We start from the raw sequence: 11,839 nt of genomic DNA, 5'->3' as shown, positions 1-11,839 counted from the left end.
CTATGATTTATAATAACCAACTAACATATAATGCATATAAGTATAATGAATGAACTACTTAGTATTGTATGCATAATTTGTTAGCTGTATAAAAAAAATATGCAATAATAATATCTGAAATAATAAAACGAAAGCTTCTGTTATTACTTATCATGTAATTATACAGCTAACAAATTATACACAGTGATAAGTAGTTAATATTGTACGTAAAAGTTTTGTTAGCTACTGTTATTATTCGTGAATAAAATTGTAACTGCAACTGTCAAATAGTGTATTGTCATTTTCTGACAGTTTATACGGTGTGTGCTATCCAACAAAAGTACTCTACACTACAGATAAAACCATTTGTTGACGTCTTGTTCTGACGAAACAAATTTATTAATCATTAATTCAATATATACCTTATTTAGATTTTCAATTATATGTAATAAATTTGTAATTACAAGTAATCAGCAGCATAAATGTTGTGCTGTGGTCATAGCTTATAATTTTACTCTTACAATTTAAAATCGTGACATTATCAAATGATTTTATATCAAGATGTACTTTCCAATTGGATGGCCCAAAGTTTTGAAGAGGCTGGATGCAGATAATCAAATTATTAAGCAAATCGTGTCGAATAGAGACAAGATATTGTTTGCATCGTTGAGTGATGAGGGGCTCAGTGTATGGTATTGTAAGGTTAGCAAATATTTTTGCTAATTTTTTAGGCTAACTATGTTTATTATGGAATTCCCTCTAATTATATATTCTAGTTTCTGTTTAGCTTTTTAATACGATATTTTAAATAAAAAGTCTTATTTTTTTAAACATGATCTGTACCTACTAAAAATCAGGAAGACTATTTACTATCAGTATTACCTTACCAAATTGTTTCTTTTATTTTCAGCCTTCTGTGCCAATTGTGTATCATAAAAGAAGTACAGAATCCCTACAAAGGTTAGGCGTAAATGTGGGAGTGGAATGGAAACCAGATTCATCTATGATATGTGTTTCGGTAAGGACCACACTATTATTATTTTGTGTAATTAGAAAAGTTAACAAGATTATGGTCAATCTGAGCCAAGTATAGTCAGTTTTTTTATCTCTGAGATAAAATTGACATATGTTGCCATATTTTTATAAACATTTTCTTCCTTTTATTCTTAAATATTGTGGCACTATTGGATATTAATATAATTTACCAATATTTATAGATTTTACTGAAATAATTTGTGGGTGTTTATTTATTTGTTATTTAATTATTTGCTTAAAACTAGTTATAATACACACATGTTTTGCCATTTTTTTTAACATGCTAATTATAATATACATATGTGAAAAGAGGCATTATATAATTTTAATTATTAATGGATTATATAATATTTTATTTTTCATAGAATTCATGTTAAGTCGTAAAATTGTTCTCATTAGCCATACATAAATATTTTTTATAGCATTGGTGTATTAAAGTAGATTTTTCATAATTGACATATATTTAACTAAATTCATAAGGTATCATATTTAATCAAATATACAAATATTAAAAATACTTTCCTGTAGGAATGTAAAAATATAAATATGTGTGTAATTTCCCTACAACGACACAAAAACACATTTTGTTTTTGTTTAAATATTTCAATAAAATCAATAACATATATGTTTAGCTTCATAGAAATTATTGTCCAAAACAGTGTTTTCAGAGAGCAAATTGGTTGTTAAGGGGGCAATTCAAAAATGTACTTGACTCTTTCACCCTGGGCCATTTAATTTAATGAGAGAAGCAAATGCTTAAATAATTGCAATAAATAATTATTAGGCATAATTTAGATTCATATTTAGCTGAATCTATGATTTAGTGCTGTAAATGATTTACTTGTAAATAAAAAAATCTGCTGGATACATAACCTGAAGACTTAAGACTGAGCAAAAAATTGGAAGTGCAAAGATCTCACTAAATTAAAATACTAAATTAATATAGAATAATCAATTTTAAAATTATTTTGAATCTCAATTTTCATTATAGTATTTAGAAAAATGTCATCATTTAAGTTTCTTAATTGAAGAATTAAATTTTTAATATAATAAATTAAAATTTCATACACATGCACACATACAATACTGATGTGATTGATTTTTCCTAATATTATGTACAAATTGTATGGAAATTTATTTTGACATTTACTCCATTATACTATCCATAGTTAGTCACAATGTTATCACTTATTTTGCAGACATCGGAAGGGCATTTGATACTTTACAATGTGGAGGGACTGAGTGAGCAGACAGCTTATCAGCAGTATGATCCACCTACAGCCAGCCTACGCAGGGACTCTGCTGAATTGTTTGTCAAAGAAGTTATACCATCTCTTAAAATTTCACTGGTATAATTTATTAATTATAATTAATAGTACTAAGAGTAAGAATATATTATTTTAGTATATAATGTCAAAAACTATGAGAGCTTAAGTCTGTGTAAAAACAATTACCATATATGTTATAAATACCTTATAGCCTAACATACATATTATTAATATTAAAAGTAAAAGAAAATATTAATATAAATTGTCTGTGTGGTCACGGCACTGGTAATGGTAATCTGCCATGGTAGGTCTGATACACCACACCCTTCCAATAGTCCTCCTTCAAGAAGGTGGTCAACACGTTGGTGGGACCTCGGACCACAAATGCCTCAATGTCATATTTTAAAAAAAATGTTAAATCATGTATCACTTTCAGTTCAAAGAGGTCCTAGTATGGGATGGTCAAATAACTCGAATGTGCTGCATTTCGGGAACGGAGATCTTAGTGTGTACGACGCGCGCACACCTGTTACGCTACCGATGGGATGGTTCCCAAAACAGGGACTATTGTCTCGACCTTGGACGAATACCGTTTTCCGTTAACCAACAAGTGTCTAAAGGTGAGGTTTGTCAATGAATGAAATTGATGTTACTCAATAATCTAAAATCATTGTTCTTCTATTTTAATTTTTTTTTCTGTCTACACTCGGCACCTTCAATGTTACATGTATAGGTCTATGTCTCCACATAACTTTGATTTAAGTTTAGTGTAAAGTCAGTCCACATTACTACTCCGCGTTCAGTCTACTTGTTACATATAAACCACTATCAAACAAACTTACTAATATAGTACAATAATTCACTTACGACAGAAAATAAATTGAGTAGCGACACCTCATCACATCATCTATACATCTAAATAAAATTGGGAGTGTCTGTTTGTAATATTGAAATAACCGTTTTTTACTACATGCATATGAATATAAATACGGTACATACACCAAAACAACATTTTTTACAATTTTTGTCTGTCGGTCTGTTTTTTCGGCTAATCTCTGAAGTGGCTGCACCGATTTTGACGGGACTTTTTTTGGCAGATAGCTGATGTAATCAGGATACTTTTATTTTAGAAAAATAAAGTTATATTCCACTCGAACGAAGTCGCGGTAACGGCTAGTATTATTATATAATATAACAAAGGTGAGGTGATAACTCATGGACCACAGCCTGTTATGAAATATATTAGACATTGTATAAAGTCAACTGTATGTACTTCATCTATTCCAGCTTATAGTAAAATGTGTTTCGATTGGAAGGTAAAGAAATTACAAGATGCTGATACATAGCGTCTTATTCCACCTGGTTATTACAGGAGTCACATATTAAGGTGTTTTTAAACTTTCGCGTTTAGTACACATTATTAATATAGTCCATCGGGCCCTAAAACAAAGCTGATCACAAGCTGACAGTCAGCCCGCGACCTCGACTATTGTAACCTATACTTTACATAGTATAAAATGAAGCCGCTTCCCCTGAAAAGATTTAAACGAACAACGTTTACATCTTTTAAAATACGAAACTGATTTTAATGCAGTTTTTAGCAATAGGTAGAATTGAATAGAAAATCATTTATTCAAATAAACTTAATTTGAGCACTTTTGAATAGTCATCGTTAAACTTTTTTTAATCTACCGCTCATATGGAAAGCTCATCACAAGAAGAATGAGCTAGAAGCTAGCGTGTTGCTCCAGAGTAGAGTCGAATGATTCAAGAGGAAGGTTTATTTATTCATATAAAAATGTAGATGTGTCTTATAATATAGAACAAGCCGAGAAATTAAAATATTTGTAACGCAACCGTGCGAAGCCGACGGGCTGCTAGTTTACTATAAAACTATTCGTGTTAAGACACGATTACCAATAACGCGTCAATGATTTTGTCGTGACAGTTAGGTGGGCCATCAATTTGTGTGCTATTCCAATTATTAAAAAAATATAAATACAGTTATTTGATTGTTTACAGCGGAGCCCATATTAGAAGACAACACTCACGTTAATGATATAGAATACTCACCGTTGGTGTGCGGCTTCGGGATCACGCTTAATGATGGCCGCGCGGCTTACCTGACTGCGCCTAATCTCAAATTCGATCCAAATGTAAGTTGAAAATCTTCTGTGGTTCGTGTTAATCACAACTATTGGGTATAAGAGTCTATTTATACGACATATCACTGTAATCATACAATACATACAAAGACGCCTCCTTACTACACAATGACATATTCGAGAAGCCTTCGATCTTGTTCTGTCGACTCTCGACATTTGTATATGCACCAGTGAAATACCTAACATGGTCGCGCCATATTTTGTACTCTCCATATTATTTTAGTGAGAAAAATATCAGTACTCTACAACCTATGAAGTACATGTATATAGGGTATAATTTTGGCTTTCCTACTTTGCACTTTTTTCCCTCGCGTTCTCTTACGATAACATGCCAATGAAAAATTGTGCTGGCTTATTTTACTTTTCCTTCACCATATGCCTATTAAATATGGATGGCTGCGATTTATGTTAAATTTTACCGAATGTTCAGTGAAATTTACCTCATTCATTGATCGAGTCAGTTACGTCGTATGTTTTATAAGCAGAATGTAAAATTGGAATAATTGTCTTGTGATTTAAAACATCTCGAATAGTGTCACTATGTCTCTCTATTACTAACGTGTAATAATAATATTTCCGAATTGAAATTCTAGACCGCTATTAATAAATTTTGGCATAGTGATAACTTTTTGGTAGATCTATGGAATATGACGTCATGAAATATATTACGAGGACGAACTGCCGACCTTGCGGATATCGGTTAGTGATAGATAAAATTAGCATTCTTATCAAATAGGCCTTATTATGAATGACTGATAGCACGTATACAATAATCTATACTAATTAATTTAATACCTGCAATAAAATGAGTACAAAATGATAAAATAATATGCTCGCATGGTCGTATGTTTAGAGCAGCACATTCAGTGGTGGAATATAGAATGGAAATTACTGAATATGAAGATATAATAAGTAATATAACAGCTAAGTCCTAAATAGCAGCATGTAGGAGACTAGCAATGTTTTTTATAAATATGTGTAAATTATATTTTGATGGAATTATATGATCTAAATATTTATTTTGTCACATTTATTAGATATTACTGGATACTGAATTAGTGGTAAGACTAGTGTGTTATATTAGGAACACTTTTATATTGTACTATTTTCCTTCAGCTGTATATGTAGAAATCCTTTGTTAGCTAATAAAATTAGAATAACTACATTTAAAGCAAAATGTATATTTATAAAACTGTATAAATGTATATTCAATAATTAGTAATAAACTGATTATAATAATAATATTATCCCAATGTTTAAAAGTAACATGCTACTATAAAAATATGCTATACCTTGTTATATTAAGTCCCATCCTATTTTTAATGTTTCTCATTATTTTTATCTATATATAGTATGTACCTATAAAAACGTTTATTTACACAGATTTATTAATGCACAGCTAAAATTAAGTCTAGAAAGTTGAAATTTAGAATATAGTATTATTTTATACCGTACCTAAGAATTTATTTATTTAAACTTTATTGAATTGTATACAATAGGCGGACTTAATGCAGAGATACTCGAAGGCGGTTTAGTTTATGAAATAAAATTATATAATATATTTAATAGATATAAATATAAGAATATATGTAATCCGCTAATAACGAAAATTTTGTAAATTCTTTCTCATTGAGATTGTAAATAAATGCCTTTCAGATAAACATGTGAAAATTATCTAGTTTTGTATATATATATGTAAAACATATTACACTATATTTTTGTACCACAATTAGTTGTTTAGGATGTTTATGATTTCAGGCCGTCCAAGGTATCTGGGCCCCGGGCATCGATGACGCAACTTGCACCAGAGTTAACCACAAATTTAGACTGATAGCTATCGGGAGAAAGAAGTAAGTAAACTATTATCACGAAATTTGTTCTCTCTCTCTTCCTTCTCTTGTGACGAGAATGAGAATTTTACAAGGCCCAAATTTTGTCAGTAATAAAAAAGGACAATGTGTAACGAAAGAAAGACACTCGGTTTTATCTGTTTACGTCGTATAAAAATATGGCATTATCGCCAATAGCGGATGAAATCCTCTAAAATAATAATTTTCTTTGTTTCAGTTCTCAAGTGGATGTTTTTACAATAGACGAAGCAACGGGTGGCTTAGAATTATCTCATACAATGGTGCTCAGCTCCAAGGACTTCCCGGGGGATCCTGGACCTGTGAAATGTATTAGGTTAGCAAGGTTCTTTACAGTACATAGTTCATAAATAGTTTACACACAGAAATTGTCCTTCATTTTTCTAGAATGAGTTTAGATCACCACTCATAACACATTTTTATTACATATATAATCTTTTAGAAAATATATCTGTCTTTAGACGACATGTTCATACACACGCGTTCAGAAGAAATCACATTATAACCTACGTGATGGAACATATGTGTACAGACACCTAATGACTAAGCATTAGTTATCTTTACACATCCTCAAGAATGACAATTGTGTTTATTTATGTACGTCTATCTTGTTTTAGTGTTTCAGTTACATAAAAGTTAGCTATTTCTGCAAGAGTTTGCATTCTTGATGTAGTGACTGAGTCTCACTGATTAGTTATGTGTATTTGAGTGTCACTGACTTTTCCGTCTATATCAGGTGGACGGCCGACGGGCGTGCAGTAGCTGCGAGCTGGGAGCGCGGCGGCATGTCGGTGTGGAGCACGTTCGGCGCGCTGCTGGTGTGCTCGCTGGCCTGGGACCACGGCCTGCGCACCCACCCCGCCGGACACCACCCGCTCCTCGTCTCCAGCCTGGTACGTGCCCGTCTCCCCCTCCCCCCCCCCCTCTCTTTATCTCTATCTCTCCACTACTATCGGAGCGTGACGGCATATCAGTGTGGAGCACGGTCGGCGTTAAAAAACATTTATATCACATATAAATTATACGCATAAGAAATCAAGAATAAATTATGACGAACTTATGGGTCACAAGTCTAAAATTGTCGTATTTACCTATACATTATCTAAATCGAGACTAAATAGCTCAACGCGGCAAATTCAATGAAATATATACTCTAGAAATTTCACTTTTGTACTATATGTTGAATCATCCCTCGTTAATATTATGACAGTAAATTATTCTAATTTACAGGAATGGGCGACAGAAGGCTATCAATTGTGGATGGTGAAAGTAGAAGGAGACACGGGGTCTAATATAATTCAACTGGACTTTGTCAAAAGTCCACTTAGTGTTAATCCTTGTATGGTAAGTCAACAGTTACGACTTTATTAGCTAGGCGATTATGAATAAAGGAGTAACATTATTAATATATATTATAATATATATGTTAATTTAATTCAAATAAATTTAACGCTAGTAATGTGTCTATTAATTTTTAGAGCAACCAAAGACATCTATATCTACAAGCAGATGACAAATTATACGTGAATCTTGAAGATAATCTCACAAAGCGAACCAAAACAGCAATAATAGATGCAACTGGTGATGCGTATCAAAGCGAAAATGGTGTCCAAGAACAACCAAATACGGAGTATGACAGCAGTACAAAGTATAGAGAGTTCATAGATGATAATGAATGTAGGAAACAATGGATAGTAATACCTCTGCCAGCTACATATATAGCCACCAATTGGCCGTTGAGAGTGAGTCAAATATTTTAAACTTTTCACTTGTCTTAATAAAACCATTAAGTTTCTCTATATGAACCTTCTTCTTATAGTTATTATTTATTAAATATATTTTTATCTTATCTTTATATAATTAAAAAAAGAATAAAAATATTCTGTGGACATTTAAACATGCTATAGCAACCAGTAATTAAGACAACATTATATACCTGAACTTCTTACAAGGGATAATAATTGTAAACATAGTGGATGACGTGGACGGTACAATCTAGTTCTTTGCCAGTTCTTTTTAACTGAAATCCATATTTGCGGCATTGATAACAACGCCGTTTCAACACGACACGTTCTTTTACACGGGCTCAGGAAGGTGTCCGTTTTTTGTATTATGCTTTAGGCACACGAAAGCATAATCGTGAGGGTTTGTGTCTATTTGTTTGTCCACACTTACGCGCAAATTACTTGTGTAAGAAAGATCCTACATGAATATGCGTTGGCTTTTAAAATTTGTTTTGATATTATTCAGATTTTATTTCCAGAATTAGTGTTACAAATTATTAACAAACATGTATTTAAGCCTTTGCTCCTTGGTCTGAATTGTGAAATAAACACTCGTATGCATGAATGTAATTAATTGCGCGCGCTGGTTTTCCCGTTTTAAATCTCGCGTACCTGGACGAGGCGGGCGCGCACGTGTGCGTGATCCCGCGCCGCGCGCCGCTGAAGGACTGTTCGGGAACGAGGCGCACGAGCGGGACTTCGTCGTCTCCGGCGGCTTGCTGTGGTGGCGCGACTACATCGTGCTGTGTCCTCACACACGACACACACTCACAGGGCCGGGCGCAACAGCCGCGCCGCGCGCCGCTGGAGCTAACGAGGCGCACGAGCGGGACTTCGTCGTCTCCGGCGGCATGCTGTGGTGGCGTGTTGGTGTTGCTGGGTAGTACACACACGCACACACTCACAGCGGTGGACGAGGCGCGCGCGCTGGAAGGTTCGGGAACCACGTGTGTCGTCGGCGGCATGCCGCGCCATCGTGCTGGGTATGTTACCTCACTCACGACACACTCTCTTAGGGCCGTGCGCACTACAGCCGCGCCGCGCGCCGCTGGAAGCTGTTCGGGAACGAGGCGCACGAGCGGGACTTCGTCGTCTCCGGCGGCATGCTGTGGTGGCGCGACTACATCGTGCTGGGTATGTTACCTCACACACGACACACACTCTTAGGGCCGGGCGCACTACAGCCGCGCCGCGAGCCGCTGGAAGCTGTTCGGGAACGAGGCGCACGAGCGGGATTTCGTAGTGCATTCGACTGAGTTGCCAATGATTTGCAATACTCTGTAGTTGTAAAATCCTCAAAAAAATATTGTATTCCCAGGCTGCTACAGTATTTTGGACGGCCACGACGAGATTCGGTTTTACCCGCGCGATGCGAAACTCGACAACAAGTTCGCTAAAATTGTCCGAGTGCAGTCGCAAGTGTTCGTGCTTGACATCTTGGATGACCAGCTGGTTGTGTTCGGTGCAGACGCGCTCGTTACTATATACGAGCTCAACTGTATTGATAATGGTATGTATTTCGTCATAGACTGATTCTAATAATTCCACACAATACTTTGTTACGTAAATGACTTTGTCTACTGTAAAAATAATGATATTATGACCAATAAAAGCGAAATCACTAAACGCTGCAGAAATCACTAATCCACAAATCTATTATTATTACTAATTTATTTTTTACTAACAAATCTTACTTGAAAAGCATTGAAATTACAGTTCTGTTTAAATTACATAAATTAACAACTTACATAAATGACACGCGTGTGAAACCGCTAGGGCACAGCTAGTAGGAAATAAAATGATGTAACGGGGAGTGTTGGGTGTGAACAGAGGGCAACGTGGAGATGCGGTGCGTGCAGGCGGTGGACGTGTCGGCGCTGTCGCACCCCGCGTGCGTGGTGTCCGCGTCGCTGTGCCGGCTGCGGGCCGCGCCGCGCGCTCGACCCCCCGCGGCCGCCCTCGACACGCAGCACGCGCACACGCACCCCGACTCGCTGGTGAGTCGCCCCCACACTCTACTGTTTGTACTATACTTTGGAATAGTTACTAATTCTACACCCAATTGAAATAGATAAAATGAGGATATGCCGGATCGGCAACGCGCACGTGACACCCCTGATGTTTCAGGCACCCATACGGTAAAAATTTACCATCAGGCCGTATGCTTGGTTCCTAATGTCGTAGTACAAACAAAAAAAATCGCTTAGTACTTTTTTTACTAGCGACCGCGACTCCATCTTTGGATTTAACATTTTTATATTATTAAAGTCTAAATAAAGTTCTAAAATAATAAACTAGCCCAAGTTACTCCTTATAATATTAGCTATTTGTCAAAATGGGTCCAACCGTTTTATAGATTATTAGTAGGAATAAACAGTCAGACAGACAGATTTAAATTCACAAAAATATTTTGACAAATAAACGACTAAGTGGATCGTAATAAAATTTGACAATAAAATAAGTATTATGAGAACGAACATAAATATTTTCTCAAGAAATCAGACAAACTCTCGACATCAGACAAACAAGAATAATTGTTTTTTTTATACTAATTATTTTAAAATCCTAGATTATTTGCATAATTTCATTTCATGCAGGTAATCAACGCAAGCGGTAAACTGATGATGGTGCAGAGAGAAGAATACGATGTAGACGAAGACAACAATCCCGTAAGTAACTAATGTTGTAGTCATAATTATAGTACTTATTATGTTTGTTTTAGTTTTACAGGTGTTAAATTAACGGAATACAGTTTTGTGAGATAAGCTTAATGTTTTAAACGAAATTATTCATATACGTAACCGTAACTACGGATTATAAAATGAAACGTGTTTATTTTTGCTTGAAATATGGTATAAGTTCTAAAACAATATTAATTATTATTAAAAGAATATTTCGTCAATGTTTTAGTATTGTATTATCCATCCGATGTTTACATGTGTCGTGGGTATTTATAGAGTAAATTTATACATATATTTACTTTCTACACATGTGGATACAGTAATAAAGTATTCACTACATGGTGATAGCGGTATAAAAGATTACAAATCCTTAACGTGTCTTTAATGAAATCCTCAGTTTGTGTTTAAAAAAAATCTTTCGGAATAGTAGAGAAAAAAACTAAAATTCGCTGCAATTAAATATATGCTACAGCATTATTGTTTCATAGAGGTTATATAATTCTAAATTCGCAAACAGATTGACAGGTAGTAATTACTGTTCAACATCAGTTAATGATCGCATAATTCAATATTATTAGTTATTATTGATAATTTGCTAATAGCAGACGTAAACACCACGCATGACTGAATACATTGATGACAACGTAACCATTTGATTGAGTCTAATTTCACGTATCGTTTCATGTAAGACATGCGTTAATTACATGAAACTACCAAACTCGTATAGTAGAGCAATATAACTGCAATAAAATTGTAGTTTTGGCACATATACACTACTTATTATTTTCATGTACACTGTCATTAAATAATATGATGTACCTCCAAACTTTATGGTAAAGTATAAGTGTATATGTGATATATTTATGTATAAGTGACTAAAAATATCGTATATGAATAGATGCTTATTATATAATCTAGACACGCGGTAGCGTGTCAAAGCAAGTTCAAGTAAGAGAACTGGCGAGTAGCACCGTGTGTAATATTACACGAACCATTTGCAGCTACTTTTGACCCCCTCATAACTCAAAAACTCTTTCACATAAACATGTAAAATTTGGT

At 34.6% G+C, this 11,839-nt stretch overlaps 1 protein-coding gene across 1 annotated transcript in view; it reads left to right on the top strand.

Moving 5' to 3' along the window:
* The first annotated feature begins 394 nt into the window (after positions 1-394).
* LOC131852406 (guanine nucleotide exchange factor subunit Rich) overlaps positions 395-11,839 on the top strand; it is a 30,977-nt gene continuing 19,532 nt past the window's right edge. Inside the window, exons 1-15 of the mRNA XM_059203083.1 lie at positions 395-681; positions 890-997; positions 2,214-2,363; positions 2,719-2,902; positions 4,305-4,438; positions 6,206-6,297; positions 6,515-6,631; positions 7,052-7,208; positions 7,546-7,659; positions 7,794-8,066; positions 8,712-8,753; positions 9,116-9,233; positions 9,418-9,609; positions 9,930-10,096; positions 10,697-10,768. Of these exons, the coding sequence (XP_059059066.1) occupies positions 541-681; positions 890-997; positions 2,214-2,363; positions 2,719-2,902; positions 4,305-4,438; positions 6,206-6,297; positions 6,515-6,631; positions 7,052-7,208; positions 7,546-7,659; positions 7,794-8,066; positions 8,712-8,753; positions 9,116-9,233; positions 9,418-9,609; positions 9,930-10,096; positions 10,697-10,768 (2,061 nt within the window). The 5' untranslated portion in view covers positions 395-540. The remainder of the gene's footprint in view (positions 682-889; positions 998-2,213; positions 2,364-2,718; positions 2,903-4,304; positions 4,439-6,205; positions 6,298-6,514; positions 6,632-7,051; positions 7,209-7,545; positions 7,660-7,793; positions 8,067-8,711; positions 8,754-9,115; positions 9,234-9,417; positions 9,610-9,929; positions 10,097-10,696; positions 10,769-11,839) is intronic.

Source organism: Achroia grisella, unplaced genomic scaffold (assembly GCF_030625045.1).
Source record: "Achroia grisella isolate CSIRO2021 unplaced genomic scaffold, CSIRO_AGI_Agris_v1 utg848, whole genome shotgun sequence".
Classification (NCBI taxonomy): Eukaryota; Metazoa; Arthropoda; class Insecta; order Lepidoptera; family Pyralidae; genus Achroia; species Achroia grisella.
The sequence above is the reverse complement of the archived record's forward strand: the minus strand, read 5'-3'. Positions and strand labels throughout refer to the sequence as shown.